General features: G+C 51.7%; 1 protein-coding gene across 2 annotated transcripts; it reads left to right on the top strand.

The window, feature by feature from the left end:
* The first annotated feature begins 5,622 nt into the window (after positions 1–5,622).
* Positions 5,623–17,082, top strand: Extl1 (exostosin like glycosyltransferase 1). Of its 2 annotated transcripts, none has more exons than XM_090335514.1 (11): positions 5,623–6,786; positions 10,922–11,012; positions 11,309–11,416; positions 12,211–12,330; positions 12,854–12,986; positions 13,145–13,251; positions 13,879–13,968; positions 14,962–15,048; positions 15,366–15,526; positions 16,448–16,616; positions 16,776–17,082. In XM_090335514.1, exons 1-11 carry the CDS (start codon positions 6,002–6,004, stop codon positions 16,956–16,958), a joined length of 2,034 nt encoding a protein of 677 aa, XP_090191640.1. In that variant the 5' UTR covers positions 5,623–6,001; the 3' UTR covers positions 16,959–17,082. The 2 variants fall into 2 exon arrangements, with proteins under 2 accessions (XP_090191640.1, XP_090191641.1); XM_090335515.1 differs by having other exon boundaries at positions 12,187–12,330.
* The last annotated feature ends 96 nt before the right edge of the window (positions 17,083–17,178 follow it).

Genomic DNA, 17,178 nt, shown 5'->3' with positions numbered 1-17,178 from the left:
AAGACTTCTGGTGAATTCCCAAATTGGCAAAATTCGGGCAGTTCATGAACTCTAACCCTTGGGATACTCTCTATTGCTCAGAAATTACTTATAGCAGCATGAGCCAGTGGTTTACCCCTCTAATCCTAGTTACACAAGAGGTCGAAATCCAGAGACTTGCAGGTCAAAGTCCTGTTGAGATCTCACCACCAAAATAGCAGGTAAAAAGCTGGACTGAAGGGGTAGATCAAGTAGTAAATTGCCAGCTAAGAAGGCAAGTAGACCACAAGGCCCTTAGATCAAAACTCAGCAAAACAAAGTAAGAAAGCAAGGATGGAAGGAAGGAAGGAGAAAACAAGAGAAATAATTTGTGTCACTTTAGAATATAACCCATTTCTATCTTCTCTCTTTTCTACAAGTAACATAGTTCTTAGATTTACACTTGGGCTCTATTGCCTTGGGACTGAAAAGAGAACAGTGACATTCCCTCAGGGGACACTTGGGGACTTGCTACAGAGAGAGGGGGTAGGGGGAGGAGAATCTGTTTTCCCAAGCTGATTCCTTGGCTCTGCAAGGTCAGGGCCAAATAAGGGGTGACCGCTGCGGTCAGTGCTGCTTAGCATCCCTCTGGGGGCAGGATACAGACTCACTGCAGCAGAGCAGATCAATGTTGCGGTCTTGTGAAGATGCCTGATCACTTAGGCTTATCTGTATTCAAGCAAATGAGAGATGAGAACCCAGAGCCTCTAAAACCCGCAGAGTAGGAGGAGCAGCCGCAGGCAGAGAGACAGGAAGAGCCGGTGGGTTTCTGTGGGGCATCATCCTACAGACATTCCAAGACTAGCTTCTGGTCTTCTGGGATGGACAGCTAAGGATCCCTAGGACAAGTCAAAGCCCTTCCCTGCGTCAGAAAGGTGAGGATGCCAAGTATTTAGGTGCTTGCTCTGCACCAGACATGGTAGCCTTCGTGTTCTAAATGATGAATACTCCTTATCTTACTTGTTCCTGTAAAACCTTTAAAGAAGAAGCTATTAGGAGCATTTTCATTTTACAGCTGAGGAAACAGAAGCATAGAGGTAACTGAGCAGGAACACAGAGATTGTGAAGAATCCTTGGGCTTGGCTCTTGTGTGTGTACATGCACATGTATACATCTATGTTCATGCGTGCACATGCACCAGTACTGAGGCTTGGAACTCACAGCCTGGAGGCTGTTCCTTAGCTTTTTCACTCAAGGTTGGTGCTTTACCACTTGAGCCATACCCCCACTTCTGGCTTTTTGGTGGTCCATTGGTGATCATGGTTTCCCAAGCTGGGTGCCATTGGCTCACTCCTGTAATCCTAATTACTCAGGAGGTTGAAATCTGAGGATCGTGGTTCAAAGCCAGCCCAGGCACAAAAGTCTGTGAGACTCTTATCTCCAATTAACCAGCAGAAAACGGGAGGTGGTGCTTGGCTCAAAGTGGTAGAGTACTAGCCTTGAGCTGAAGAGCTCAGGGGCAGCTCAGAGTTCAAGCCCCATAACCAATCAGAAAAACAAAACAAGGGCCGGGAGTTTGGCCTAGTGGTAACGTGCTTGCCTAGCATGCACGAAGACCAGGGTTCGATTCCTCAGTACCACATACATAGAAAAAAAGCCAAAAATGGTGCTGAGGCTCAAGGGTGGAGCTCTAGCCTTGAGAAAGTCCAAGGACAGTGCTCAGGCCCTGAGCTCAAGCCCAGGACTGGCAAAAATAAAAAAAGAAAAAGGAAAACAAAACAAAACAAAACAAAAACTCACACAAACAAAAAACCCAAAACAGTCTCATAGATTTTTCTGTGCAGGCTGACATTGAACTTTCATCCTCAGATCTCAGCTAGAATGATAGGCATAAGCCACTGGCAGGCTGTGGGCTCTGCACTTACCATAGCACTGTTTAGTGGTTGAGGCCCCTTCCTCTGTGAAGACTGTGGCTTTCTCTCTGGAGATGGCAGGCCCAGTCTACAGTGAAGCAAGGGGGGAAGGAGGAGACGGAAAGAAGGTCCATTCAAATCAATCACAGTGGTGTTAGCCTTCATTCCCTTACAGCCTTGGACAGAAATTGATTTCATGTCCAGACAGCCAACCCCTAGGCTGCAGTGGAGCCTCGATGCCGTGACACAAACTCTGTAGAGCCCTGAGCTTCATTTCCTGCCTCTCGTAGCCACAGAAAGGCCTGATTCAGCCCTGCCCTGCCTCCTCCCATCCAATACGTAGGCCTGGTCCTCCACTTCTCACTGCTCCCCACTCCTTTACCCTGGCCCACTCTCCCCACTTCTCCATCTGCACTGGCTTCCCTCCCACAGATGGGAGACAGCTCTAAGACGGGTCTCCTGATGGCTTTGATGAATACTGAAGAGCCCTACAAACGCCCAGGAGCTTTGGCAGATCCCAGGCTCTATTTTTAGGATGAGCTCAACTCAGTCCTCCATGCCAGGTTGCCTGGCTTCTGCCTCTATCCAATCCCCGCAGGCCTGTGAATGGTGGTGTAGACAAGTCCAGGCCCAGCTGGCCTGAGAACTACCCCTGCGGGGATGGAGGGCGGAGAGGCCTCCTCCTTCTGAACGTGCAGATGTGTAGGCCTGGAGCCAGTCAGGAGCCCAGGGCCTGTGTGGGCAGCTGAAACAGGATGGGGGTTTCCCCTAAATCTCTAACCCACTAGCCCTGGCGTTCTAGCCACCTCGCTTGTCTTTGTCATCTAGTACTTCATTCGCCTGCTTCTGAGGGACTTCATTGTCTTAGTAGTGGTGGATGAGAAGATGGTTGGGAGGTGGCTGCTAGACACAAGAACTGGTTTCCTAGCCCTCCTCTCTCGCCTCACTGTAGGACAGCTCCATGCAACCCAAGGCTGAGGCCATAGCTCACACCTGACCCATCAGCAAACCTGTCCCTCTGCTTCTGCAGAATCCAGCCACTTCTTACTCTGCCACACTGCTGCTGGCCTCCCTCATGGCTCCTGGCTTTGTTCTCAGCCCTGCAATCATCCTCTCTGCTGGGCTTCATGTGGTGCTGGGGAATCAGAGAAAGGTGAGGCCTCCCCTGCCTCATGGCCTGGGCCCTGGCTGTCCTCCCTTCTGGGCCATCTTCTCTTGGATCACCTCCACTTCTCCCTCACCTCCTCAGAACTTGTCTCAGACAGTGGCTGTTTGGGGTGGGGGGCCTGCCCTGGTTCCACTAAACATGGAACACTTCCACAAACCCCACTTTTCAAAACAACATAGGAGGAAGATATCGTTTATTTGTGTGTTGTTGTCTTCTCCTCCCTCAGAGAGCAGGATTTTATCTGTTTTATTCCCTGCTTTTAGCATCTACCGGGCCCATAGAGACAGGGCTATTGAATGAGGGGATGGCTTATGGGATGACAGATTAGTAAAAACAAAAACAAAATTCTTCCTGCCCCAGGCCTGTCATTTCTTTCCTGTTCCCACACAGCCACAGCGATTTTTCTCAGACAGCACATTGGCATGAGCTGAGGATGGGCTCAGGGTACCACACGCTTGGCCAGCCTGCAACCTCAGAAAGGGCACATTTCTCTGCCGCTGGCTTAAGCAGACTCTCTTTCCACTCTCACATCGCCTTCCCTCCTGCTAGTCTCTCTTTCACCTAAACGATGGGCTCAGGAGAGTGAGGATCTGTCTCACATAGCAGGTAGACTGGTCATAGGAATGGATGGCTTTGCTCCTGGCTACACCACGGGGATATAAGCCCTCTGGGTCTGTTTCCTCGTCTGTAAAATGAGGATCATCATCATTCTTACATAGCTGGGGAGAGGAGCACTCTGAGCTTGGACCTAGTCATGGTAACCATTCTCACATTCCTTGTTGCACCCCAGGGCCTCCTGTAGTACCCCTTTAGTACCTGCTAGATATATGGATATGTGAATGAATGCGTATGAGGACAGAGGGATGGAGAAATGCCCTGAGGACTCAACAGTAGATTCTGACTTAATCTGAGAGTAGGGGCAGTTTCCAGTAGAAAATATGCCTTCTGCCAGTTTCTGGGGATTAGGAGCCTTAGCTGGGCGGGACGGCCAGATGGGGGTAACTTCTTAGGCACAATGCCCAAGCTTCCTGCACATGAGAGAGTGTGGAACATGCTCATCCATTGCCAAGTGAATGACCATTCAGTGGCAAGAGGCCAGTTCCTCATTCGTTACCATTTTCAGGACATAGATGAATGCATGGATTGCATGGTGTCTGCTCACTGGAGGCAAAATGTTCCCACAATGGTTCCCCGCTCAGATCAGAGATCTCTGAGTCCAGGAGAAGGTCCCTTTATCAAGGGCCCCCCAGGGATAGGCCTGAACCCAACTTAGCAACCATCTCATGGGGGGAACTATTATCCCCATTCAAGAGATACAGGAGGCTGTACCGGAACAACTCTGGGGCTGGCCTCTGTAGAGCCAGGGGTCCAATCCAATTATGTCATTTCCTAGGCTCTCTCTAGTCAAACAGGGTATGAATTAATGGAGAGGAAGGGTTTGTCATATGGACCAAAAGAAAAAAAGAATCAGATCTGGATGAAATTAAGGGTTGGGACAATGAATGAAGAGGGGATCAATTTTGGGATAGTTGTGGGTGTCTTTCCCAGATCCTCCCTAAGTCCAGTTCCAACTCCTCCAAGATCTATTGACTTTTCCACCTGCTGGTCTGTACAGTCCCACACTTAGACCTTGGGGTTCAAATCTCCACCCAGATACTTCTTACCTAGGTTACTGTAGCTTCCATCCTCTGAGTTTTACTCTACTTATCTGAAAGAAGAAGAAGGAGGAGGAGGAGGAGGAGGAGGAAGGGGAAAGGGAAGGGGAAGAGGAGAAGGAGAGAAGAAGAGGAAGAAGAAGAAAGAAGAAGGAGGAGGAGGAGGAGGAGGAGGAGGAGAAGAAGAAGAAGAAGAAGAAGAAGAAGAAGAAGAAGAAGAAGAAGAAGAAGAAGAAGAATGATGCAAGAGCCAGATAAATGTTTGTCTTGTTGAGTTTCTGCAGGATTCAGAGACAGAAACTATGAGAATTCTTGCCAACTCTAGGTCATGGCGTTTGAAGGTATCATTGTCAGTAAACTAGAGTTTGGAAGGGGTTAAGTGGAGACCTTGCTTCCCACACAGGAGCCAATCACGGCTGTAGGGGGCGGAGCCAGTCTCCGGCTCGGAAAGAGAGCTGGAGCTGTTGGCCAGATACTGCCTGGAGAGGGAAGAGGAGCTGCTGCTGGCCTGTCTTGGGGTCTTGGGGCTGAGAGTTGGTGCTGAAGTCCTGCCTGCCACACTGTGACAGCTGCAAGCTCAAGGGTGCCGGGCAGCTGCGGAGCTAGAGAGGGGCTGCATACAGTGCCTGGGCAAGTGGAGGCAGCAGAGTGGAAGAGGATCAAGACTCTGAGTCCTCTTGGTTCCCCCAAAGGCAGGGGACCCTGGCTGGACCCAGGTCCTGGCTTCCACTGACTGATGGTTCACATCAGTGCAGGGTCATCTAATTTTAGCTCCAGTCCTAGGAGCTCCGGTCCAGCGGCTGCAGGGGCAGCCAGGGCTGCGTAGAGGGAAGAGTCTACAGATTTACAGGGGGAAGAGTTAGAGACACCAGCCCAGCTGCCCTCTGTGGGAGCACTGACCAGTCCTCGGTGGCCTGGCAGACAGCTTTCCTCTCCATGGAGGGCAAAGTTGGGCTGTGTAGCTAGGAAGGGAGAGGGACACAGCTTTGAAGTCTGGAGAAGGGTTGCATCTGCCCCAGCAGTGCCTTGTGCAGGGGCCCCACTGGGAGGGCAGAGGCTGGGGAGTGAGGAAGAAGAGTCCTGATCATAGGAATCCAAGCTGAGAATGCTTGGTCCTCAATATCCTCCCATGGGGGCCCTGAAATTCCCTATTTGACCTGAAGGATCCTGCCCTTAGCGGGGCTCTGTCTTTCCATCTGTACAATGAGTATGCTGGACTAGAAGGCTGATCCCAGCTCTACACCCTGTGCCTTCTGCCTGGTGCCCAGGTGCCCAGCTTGCCTGGTGCCCTGGCTGTGAATGACCATATGCAATCAAGAAGGAAGGCACTTTGGCTGGCATTGTCAGCCTCCTGGTTCCTGCTTGTCCTCCTGGGAAGTGCCCCCCTTCTCCGCCTGGCAGCGCCCCCCAAACCTCAGCCAAGGCTCCCTCAAGGCTGGCCCCACTGGCTGGATGCAACACTCCTGAAGAGTTTCTCCCAGCCTGAAGAGCTCCCTGAAGATGCCTCTCAGCCTCCTTCAGCCCCCCACGGTGGCAGTTGCAACTGGGGGACCTGCTTTGACATCTCCAAGTGCAGACGCGATGGCCTTAAGGTTTTTGTGTACCCGGCAGCTGGCCCCATCTCCAAGGTGCATGGCAGGATCCTGGCCTCCCTGGAAGGTTCCCGCTTCTACACACACAATCCTACAGAGGCCTGCCTCCTCCTTCTCCTCCTCCTCCTCCCTGGCAAGGATGCCCCGGCCCCACCAAGCAGGCCACCGCCTCTGCACTGGAACAGGGGCAGGAACCATCTAGTTCTCAGTCTGCACCCAGCCCCCTGCCCCTGGGCCTCTTGGCTGGATCAGGCAATGGTGGCAGAAACCAGCCCTCTGGTGGACACCTTCCGGCCAGGCTTTGACGTGGCACTCCCTCTTCTCCCTGAAGCCCACCCATTTCGAGGGGGGAATCCTGGCCAGCTGCGGCAATACAGCCCCCACCCCGGGGAAGCCCTGCTGGCCCTGGCAGAAGAGAAAGGCAGATGGCGCATGGCTGGTATCAACACCTCTGACTGCCCCTGGGACGGGCACTGTGAGTGGGACCCTGGGCCTGATCAGTAAGTGAATCTTCCCTTTGGGGGATACATGGTGGGGGGACAAGGACAGAGATGAATGGCAGGACTAAGATGGAGAAGTAACTAATTAGGTCTCACCTGCAGCAGGAGAGCGTCACCTTAGACAGCAGAAAGCACTTTTACTAGGATGGTAACTCACCTCAAGGAGTATCTAAGACAGGTTTTGAATTCTCCTTCAGAGAAGTCTAAAAGCAACACATGACTCACACCCTTACTTATTCCCTTTTGATTATTGCAGTCCTTCCTATTATTTTTATGTAAAGTAGACTTATATGGTGTTAAGTACTTTTGTGTGTGATACTGAGGATCGAACTCAGGGCCTCTGGCTTGCAAGCACCACCACCTGAGCCCCACCCTAGTTCCTTTTGCCTTTTAGTTGGTTTTAAAGATAAGGTCTGGGACTTTTTGCCAGCTCCTGGCCTTAGGCCACAACCCTTCTCTCAGCACCTTTGTGGAGTAGCTGGCATGTGCCACCCCTCCCAGACTGTAAACACTTTGATAAATAATGATGATATAAATTTTAAAATCCTGTCAATTGCTATCATTTAGATGTTTGTATACCAAACTAAAGCTAGAAGAGATTAAGGAACTCATCTGTGGCCACTCAGCCAGGGCAGATACAGCCAGTATTGTAATCTGTAGTTAAAACTCCCAAGCTTCAAGGCTTCAACTCAGGGCCTGAGCACTATTCTTGGGCTTTCTCAAGGCTAGAGCTCTACCACTTAAGTCACAGCACCACTTCTAGCTTTTTTCTATGTATATAGTATGGAGGAATCAAACCCAGGTCTTTGTGCATGCTAGGCAAGCACTCGACCACTAGGTCAAACTCCTAGCCCATAGTTTTGAGTGGCAAATCATGTCAAAAGCTCCAGAGCATCCATGGAAGTTCAGAACTCCTCCTAGCTCAAAGCTGCTGCTGTGTCTAACTTAGCACATTAAGCCCCCAAGGAATCAGACTTCAGTGATAGCAGTACATCTTGTGTTGTCAGACCTAAAGAAGAACGTCCTGCCAGTGAGAGGAACTGAATGTAGATTAAGGGGATGGGGTTAGGGAAGGTGGCTTACCAAGTTGAAATTTTTGTACCCTCTGGGCTAGCGGGAAGGTACACTTGTGATAAAACAGCTTACCCCCCCCCCCCCCAAAAAAAAACCAACTCTGCAGCCACATACCTCCCAGAGAGAGGCTAGTAGCGGCCCCTCTCTTCACCCTCCCACAGACCTCTGGAAGAAACCCCCCAAGGCTTTCCCTGCTTCCTCACCCAGTCATAGCCTCTGCTTCATTAGAACAACATGGCTATTCTGAGCACCACTTCCTCCTGGGAATTCCTCACGTGGCCAAGCTCCAATTTTGGCTCTGCATGGGGATCCTGGGGCTTCTCTCTCAGGAGGCTTCTGGGGAAAGGCGCCCCTCTATCTCCTGAAGCCCAGAATGGGGCTGGGGTTATTCCCTTCTGCCAGGACCTGCCCCTAAGGTCCTGAGCCACCACTGAAGGACTCAGACACCAGAAGATTAACTCTGGTGACAAGATTCTCTAGTCACTCTTGCCTTCTCTCCCTTTTCATTCTTTCTTTCTACTGGGGTTTGAGCCCTTGCTTGGTTTGCTTGAGAGATTGGTACTCTACCACTTGAGCCATGCCTTCAATCTTGCTTTTTGCTGGTTAATTGAAGATGGAGTCTCTCAATTTTTCTGCCCAGGCTAGCATCAAACTGAGATCCTCCAGACCTCAGCTAGGATTACAGATATGAACCCCTGACTGGATTTTTTTTTTTTTTTGTGGCTCTTAAACTCAGCCTGGGCACTGTCCCAGAGCTCTTCAGCTCAAGGCTACCACCATACCCTTGAGCCAAGCCCCACTTTCCATTTTCTAGAGGTTAATTGGAGATAAGAGTCTCAGGTCCTTTTGTGCCCACCTGGCTTTGAAGCTTGATCCTCAGATCTCAGCCTCCTGAGTAGCTAGGATTACAGGCATGAGCCACCGAGCCTGGCTACCTGGATAGATTTTTGTTGTTGTTCATTTGTTTTTGAGACAGGGTCTCACTGTGTAGCTCGTTGGGATTCTGCTCCTTCTACCTCCTGAGTGCTGGAATTGCTGGTGTGTGCCACCATACCTGGCATTTCTGATTTGAGCCCTCAGCTGTTTTCTTGCTAGAGGGAAGTTAGGGCTGACTTTGGTGACCGCTAGGTGGAGTTGGTCATTGGGGAATCAGAAAACAGTTTCAGTCTGAGAAATAAGGAAGTTGGGGAGCTTACAAACTCATTGAATGTTTACTGATCTGTCTAAAATGGGCCAGAATTTGCAGTGGAGTTTGGGAGTTTTCATTTTTGGTCTCTGACTACCTGCAGGTAACCAGACCAGTTATTTCTCAGCATAACTTGAGCTTCAGTTGCTCAGGATAGCAGCCCTGGGTCAGAAGAATGAATGCACAGGGTCAAAGTGAAAAAGGGAAGCTGACAGCCACAGGGCCAATCCCCAGAAAGCGGCATGAATAAACAAACCCTGGCCAAAAAAAGGCACAATTCACAGCCCCTGCCACTGTCCCACATTGACTTACCTAGCACGAGAGGGGGTGGAGTGGGGCTACTGGCATCAGGGAAAGTTTGCCAGGGCCAGGCACTGTGCAGGCAATTCACCTGCCCTGCACTCTTGAAAGGAGGCAGGAAGGCCCATTTCAGAGAGGCGGCCTGAGGGTGCTGAAAGCCTTTGGTGACAAGGTTCCCCAACTCCTCCTCCCTTCCGATCAGGCACTTGAAAGTGGTAGAGTTGGGATTAAAGCCTGGACATCTGGCTCCAAAGCTTCTGTTTTTCCACCTTGGCTGAATAGCCTTCTGTTGCTTTGGAATAAGGGCCCACCCATTGGAATTGTTTTTATTTATTTTTATGAATAGGTAATTCATTCACAGGGTACAGAAAGAGTACAGAGAAAGGTATGAGAACGAGTACACAGAAAAAAAAAAAAACTGTCCCTCCCACCCCCTACTCCTGGCCACCTAATTTTCTTTCCTGGGGCCAAAGCACCATTCTGTTTCATGTGTGTCTCCTTTGAGAAGCAGTGTGCACAAGCAGAAAGTATGTAGATTACACATGAATGTGCACAAGCATGTGCGCATGCACACGCGCACACACACACACACACACACACACGCACACACACGCACGCGCACACACACACGCACGCGCGCACACACACACACACACACACACACACACACACACACACACACACCTGTCCATTGGACTCACAGCAGGTGCTGTGTTGAGGGGCAAGGATCCTGAGGTAGCAGACAGGGTGCTGAGGTGACAGAGGGAGTCCTGGGGTTAATCTCAAAGCTTCCTCCATGGGAGCCTGGTGAATAACTTGAGCACCTGAGAAGAAAGAAAGCTGGGGTCCCCTGGAGACCCCTAAGGAACCCCTACACCTATTTCCAATAACTGAAGTCTGGAGTTGGCACATCTCAATCCCAGCTCTGCCCCAACTCTCCCCATCCCCAGGACTCAATCTCCTCCTTTGTTCAGTGGGTGTTTGTCGAAGGTTGTCCCAGGTCTGCTTCCAGAAGCTGGTGAGCCCAAGGTCCCCTGTGAGGTCACTGGCACCATTCCCTGGGTGGGCAGTCAGGCTCTTCCCTCACAGGCACGCTATGGAGCTGGGGGTGGGGGAGGGGGAGGGGGAAGGAACAGAGGAGGCCTGTCCTCAGGCTGAGGGGGCCTCTGGCAAGAAGTTCCTGTGTGGTTCAAGGCCAGAGGCTCAGCCCAGCTCATGACAGAGAGGCCTTTCACAGGCCCCGAGTCCTGGGGTGGGGAAAGGGAGGGCTAGATATAGAAGCCACTCAGGTGAAAAGGTGCCGTAGAGTCTGAGGAGTGGAAGTGGGAGAAACCTGGAACAGTTTGCAGATGAGGAAACTGAGGCCCAGTGAAGGGAAAGGAGGCATCTAAGGCTACCAAGGGAGCTAGAACCCAGGGCTCCTGTCTCCAGTGGGTCAGCATGTGGCAGCTACAGTTTGTTGGGCTCAGAGAACACTCCATGCAAGAGTGCTGGAGGCCACTGAGGGAGCCAGGCTCAGGGAGGGGCCACTACCCCAGACTCAGACATATGGGGACCCCTTTTGTGCCTCTTTAGGAATCACCCCCAAGAAATGCTGCCCAATGCCACTTTCTGCCTCATCCCTGGCCACCGTCCTGAAGCCTCATACTTCCTCCAAGCGCTGCAGGTATGACCCAGATCGGGCTCCCCATTCCTCTGTCTCCCCTGGAACTGTCAGGTGCATTGGCCCCTGGGACAAGCTGGAATATGTCTCCTTCTTTATTCTGGGGCTCAGCTGCCTGTGAGCATGTTCATATCTCCTCCTGAAAAACAACACCCTGCCAACGACGCCTGTTTCTTCCTCTGCCTCTTTGCCTCTAACAGCAGCAGCAATAGCAGCAGCTGCCTTGAACCCTAGCTCAGAAGGGAGCTGAGTGTGTGCTGGGTGGGTACAGGTCCCCTGGTGACTGCCCTGTCCCCCAGGCTGGCTGCATCCCTGTGCTCCTCAGCCCTCGCTGGAAGCTCCCCTTCTCGGAGGTCATCGACTGGACCAAGGCGGTCATCGTAGCTGATGAAAGACTCCCACTTCAGGTAGCAGGGCCCTGCCCATGGGGTGGAAAGGACCCAAAGAATCCTGGGCTCCAGGCTGGTTAGTCCTCATTTCTATTCCCCATTTGTGGACATTAACAAGTCTCCTCCAAGCTCCAAGCTTCTCTCTAGGATTCCCATGAAATTAGATGGAGACAGAGACTCCTGAGGGTACAAAGAGCAAGTCTTGATTGGCTTTCCACCTCAGTTTCCCCATCTGGAATATTAAACCCTACGATCTCCACAGGGCCTATCTCCAGTGGCTCATGAGTGTTTTATAAACACTCAATTTAAGGGAAGGCTAAAAAACAACCCCATATCACAGTGCCTCTGTGGGACTCAGGATGCAAAAGCAAAATGCACAGTGGACTCTGCCATCTGATGAAAACTATTTTTCCCTGGCTCTGTAAAACATATGTGACTCTGCCAGTATCCCCTGGGAACTGAGTATGGAGTTAATAAAAGCCACTATATAGTCACTGAGCCTCTGCTTGGGCTAAAGACCTAGTGAGTGCCATCTAATTGAATGCCTTCCAACACCCTTGGGAAATACCATTATGCCCATCTCAAAGATGCAGAAACAGCCTCGTACAGCAGCTTAACCACAGCACCCCGTTACAAAGCGGCCTTTAAACGCAGCTGGTGACCCTGAACTCAGTTTCCAGGTTACCCCGGGTTACCAGTGGCCACTCCTAACTCACTTGAAATCTGTAGGAGGAGGACAAACGACTGGTTCCAGTTCCTCAGTTTCCCCCTTCTGGGGCCTGACAAAGTCCTGCTTCCCCTCTGTGCCTCAGGTCCTAGCCGCACTGCAGGAAATGTCCCCTGAGCGGGTTCTCGCCTTGAGGCAGCAGACACAGTTTCTGTGGGATGCCTACTTCTCCTCAGTAGAGAAGGTCATTTATACGACTCTGGAGGTGAGGGGGTTACCTGTTGGGGGCTTAACACTGGACACCTGTTTCTTCCCACCCACCCCATTTCTTTCCTTCTCCTCCTGGATGCCTCCTCTTTCCAGTGTTGGGGTTTCTTCTTTGATGGTGACTCCGATTTGGCTGTGAGAGCAGGGGCATATTGCTCTCCAGTCTTGGCCCGGTTTCCCCTCTCGGTAGAATACTGTGGCAAATTTGATTCAAGGCGTGTGCCAACTCCAGCGGATGGCCCTGATGGGTAGAGAAAAAAACCTCACATTCTTCCAATTCTGTGTCCTGCATGGCATGACCACTTAGCAATGTCTGCCTGGAAGGGGAAAAGGAAGGGAGGTGTGAAGTCGATCGTGTAGACCACTGCCAAGGATGGCCCCCTTCTCTGGACTTCTCAGCCTCTCTGCCGCCCCAGGGGTCTTTGCATGGCAGAGCCTGAAGAGGGTGGTGGGGTCTGTCAGGCCTGTACTTCCACAGGCCCCACCTACAAGGCCACACTAGCCACCCCCTGTCCTTTCAGATTATTCAAGACCGGATCTTTGGTACAGCTGCTCACCCCTCCCTGCAGTGGAACAGCCCCCCAGGGGCACTCCTGGCCCCGCCCACCTTTCTCATGAATCCCCAGGACCTCCCCTTCTACCACCTGCCACAGGGTATGTCCTGGGGAAAGGACCCCTCAACTCTCCTCAGGTCTATCCCTGTCAGGACCTTGCCTGAGCATATATAACTGGATCTTGGGGGCCTTCCAGGTAGTTGACTCTCTGACTCTGTATTCTTCCCTCCAGAAAGTCTATGTTTTCTTTCTTTCCAGGCGCTCACGCTGAGGACAGATTCAGTGCCCTGATCTGGGTGAGAACTCTTGGCCAAGCACCCCTGAAGCTCATCCAGGCAGTGGCAGGCTCACAGTACTGTGTCCAGGTTTGCCCCCTTGACAGATGGAGTACTGGGATCCAGGGTGGGGGCAAGAAACAGGTCAGACCCCTTGTAGGCACTAAGACCCCAGAGATGACCATATGTTTTGTGGGTGAGATTTAGGGAGAAGAAGTAAACATTCACTCGCTCCTTCCTTCCTTCATTCATCAGTGATTTTTCTGAGCCAAGTCCTTGGATCAATGCTGAGGATACAAAGAAGTGGGAGAGGATTCTGCCCAGGATGTGGGTTCACCTAGCATTTCCTGACACACAGCCTGTTAAATCTGGCTTCTAGGGAAGTCAGGTAGATGCTCAGAGGAAGGAAGCTCAGCCAGAGCTCAGAAGGAACAGCTCCAGAGGGACAAAGCCAGTGGAGAAAGTAAACCTTAGAGAAGATACAGCTGAGCATGGGGTCACCGCCAAGGGTAGAGACCACCAAAACTGCACCCAAATGCTTGCTTTCCAGAAGACCAGGGGCAGGGGCATTAAGAGAAGGACCTTGGATCCAACTATGCACAAATGTAGGAGAGGGCAGGCTTCTGGTCCGTGCTCTTTCCACTCTGAGAAAGACCACTGCTGGGACTCCCCTCTGGCCCAGACCGCAGATCTCATCAGTGCTCTCCTTCTTCCTAGATTGTGGTTCTCTGGAGCAGTGAGAGGCCACTCCCACCCAGGTGGCCAGAGTTAGCCGTGCCCTTGACAGTCATTGAGGGGCAGAGAAAGGTGAGGAAGAGGCAGGGCGTGGAAAGGGCAGGGCTCATGAAGGGGGGGACGCGGCTGGGGAGATCACACACCTGGAGATGCCACTCAATTGAGCTGAGCTTGAGCTGAGCTGAATTGCAAAGTGAGAGGGGGGCTGGATCAGGGGTTGTGGCTGAGGTCTAATATCCATGATTCTTTCTGTTCTCTGGTCCTGGTGGCTGGTGTTTCTAAAGCACTGGGGCTCATGTGATGGAGAGATAGAGGAGAGCACAGATGTCCCACAAGAGTGAGGAGGAGAACCCTGGGATTCTGGGGAGTCTGAACAAAGGGCAGGACATTGGGCTGGAAAGGGGTGGTTTCTGAGAACCTGAGAGGCTACACTGTCTGTGCTTTCTTTCATCTCTAGAATTTTGTTTTAATTTTTGTTATTATGAAGTTGATGTACAGTTTATGTACCTGTACATAAATCGGGTAAAGAGTACTTATTTTTTCTGGACAGTGTTACCCCTTCCCTGGCTCTCTTCCTTGTTTTATTGATTAACTGAGGATGTCATCCCTTTTTCAGGTTGATGTGAAAGGAACCAGAGATCTAAAAACTGGATGAGCCCTGGCTGCCAGTAGCTTACACCTGTAACCCTAGCTACTTGGGAGGCTGAGATCTGAGGATTGTGGGTTCAAAGTCAGCCCAGGCAGACTCATCTCCAGTTAACCAACAAAAAGCTAAAAGTGGAGCTGTGGCTCACGTGGTAGAGCACCAGCCTTGAGAAGACAAAGCTAAGGGACAGTGCTCAGACTCTGAGTTCAAGCCCCAGTGCTAGCAAAACAAAACAAAACAACAAATGTAACTGTCCCCTAAAGCCAAAGAAGAAATTGAAATCCACACAGAGAGAGAGAGAGATAAAAGGAGTTCCTGACAGGCTTGCTGTACTCAGCCCTACCTGAAGGGCTCCTACTTATTGGAAATGGGGTCAGGGGTTCTTGTGGCTGAGTCATTTTCACCCTCTCTTACTACAGGCCAGTGACCGCTTCTTCCCATACAGTTCCATCAGCACCAGCGCCATCCTCAGCCTTGACTCTTGCATCAGTCTCTCTACAAGTGAGGTGAGATCTGGGCTGAAGAGGACACCAGTGTGGTGAGGATGGATTCTCCCCCTCAGAGTCCCAGAGCTGGGGGAATCTGAGATCCTAAGATCCACCATAGCTAACCAGTCTCCCCTCTCCTCTGGAGAGGCACAACAGAAGGGTGAGAAAGGGCCCTCAGGAACACTTGTGGTCAACTCCATGTTGTAGCTCCTGTTCCTTCTCCTTTGGCCCTATTTCAGTCCCTCAGCCAGACTGGCCTTGCCACTAGAGAATACCAAAATGTCCCTTATTAGTTAGGAAGTTCTTTATTATAGTTCACTTAAATCTCTCTCCAGGTGGACTTTGCCTTCACAGTGTGGCAGAGCTTTCCAGAGCGGATGGTGGGCTTTCTGACATGGAACCACTTGTGGAATGAGGCCCAGGGTGTCTGGGGCTACACTGCTAAGATGACCAATGAATTCTCCATGGTTCTCACTACAGCCGCCTTCTATCATAGGTACGAATGCTGGCCCTAACATGGGGATCAGAGGGTGAGAGACGTTGAGCTTTGAGATTCAGGTTTAAGGCTCAGAGCTGCCATTTCCCAGTTATGTGATTCCTCGGCAAATCACCTCACTTCTGTTGAATTGCCGTTTCCTCATCTGTAAAATGGGGTGTATTTACTTCACATTGCTGTTGTAGATACCCAGTAAAGTCACAGGACAAACATTCTACAAGTAGCTAGTGTTAGAGTTGGTGTTGGTGATGGGCTGATAAGAGAATGGTCCTGGTGCTTTATAAATGTGGGTTCGATAGGCTGGGGATCATTCCAGACCCGTTGGAAGCTTCCTGAAGTCATTTATAGAACATTGGGAATATTGTGTTGGGGCTGGAGGGTCTCTTTCAATGGGTTCTGTAAAAATGTTCCTTTTGTGTAATCTGGACCTTTTGTAGAATTATCGAGGCGCTCTCAGGGAATGTGCAGTAGAATGAACAGCACTAGTGTTAGGTGAGGCTTACTCTGGGCAACATGAGCTCGTGGATCCACAGAATTTCCTAAAGCTGGGCATTGCGTGGCCACATCCCATGACTTTGAATGGCTTTGAAGCCAGCAGATTCCTGCCTTAGGTCTGAGCTCTATCTGAATTTAGACCTTGGTGCTCAGGTTGTGAGTCCTAAGAACTGAGGGAGGGAGTGGGAGATGGAGAGCAAGAGAGAGAGACAGAGAGACCCACAGGGCACCAGTGACCGAGGACAAGCCAGGGGGCACATGAGACACCATAGATGGGAGGGCTCTCTCTCTCTCTCACCAGGGCATTGGGGAACAGGGCTTTCAAATGTGTGGTGAGGATGGGGGTCAAAGGGAGAGACGTTAGCAGGGAGAAGGGTGTGAACCTGACCACAGCCTCTCCCTGTCCTCCTCTCCCCACTTACCCAGATTTTACCACACTCTCTTCACCCACTCCATGCCCAAGGCTCTGAGAACCCTGGCAGATGAGGCACCCAGCTGTGTGGATGTACTGATGAACTTCCTAGCAGCAGCAGTCACCAAGCTGCCCCCTATCAAGGTGCCCTATGTCAGGAGGCAGCAGGAGGACGCTCCGCTGGTGAGGGCCGTGGGGGAGGGGGTGTTGACACTGGGTGAGCATCTGCTGGGAGAGGGACCGAGGGAGGGTTTCCTGTCAATGTCTAACTCAAATCCTTACTTGGGGGGGGGGGGCAGAAGAACAGAGAACCCCATTTATGTATTACTCCTCACCTCCTAGGCTCCTGCGGGTCCTGGAACCGGGCGGGAGCCGCAGCTCCCAGCTCAGGACTGCATCAACCAGGCGGTGGCAGAGTTCGGCCACATGCCCCTGGTGTCCTCTCGCCTGCGTCTGGACCCGGTGCTGTTCAAAGACCCCGTGTCTGTGCAGCGCAAGAAGTACCGCAGCCTGGAGAAGCCCTAGGGAGGCCGCCCAGCCCCAGAGGCCTCCGAAGGCGCTGCGGGACAGCCAATCCGGACAGCCCGTGGGCCAGGCGTCAGCTCCCGACCAGCCAATCAGGGCCGAGCTTTCTCGGGGGCGGGGCCGGCAGTGCAGGCTGCAGGGAGCTCCCCGCGGCGGTGCCTGCACCCGAGCAGACGCCCCCTCAACCCAAACACGGTTCTTCACCCCACCCCGAGCTGCT

This window comes from Megascapheus bottae, chromosome 6 (genome assembly GCF_031878675.1).
Source record: "Megascapheus bottae isolate mThoBot1 chromosome 6, mThoBot2.hap1, whole genome shotgun sequence".
NCBI lineage: Eukaryota > Metazoa > Chordata > Mammalia > Rodentia > Geomyidae > Megascapheus > Megascapheus bottae.
Note: the sequence above shows the minus strand (reverse complement) of the source record. Positions and strands in the feature narration are given on the sequence as shown.

Bases quoted from the DNA above. Each gene is read 5' to 3' on its own strand.
- Extl1 (XM_090335515.1), top strand. From the start codon at position 6,002: ATGCAATCAAGAAGGAAGGCACTTTGGCTGGCATTGTCAGCCTCCTGG. The intron at 13,252-13,878 runs GTTTGCCCCCTT...CCTTCTTCCTAG, and splicing joins GCTCACAGTACTGTGTCCAG to ATTGTGGTTCTCTGGAGCAG. The intron at 16,617-16,775 runs GTGAGGGCCGTG...CTCACCTCCTAG, and splicing joins AGCAGGAGGACGCTCCGCTG to GCTCCTGCGGGTCCTGGAAC.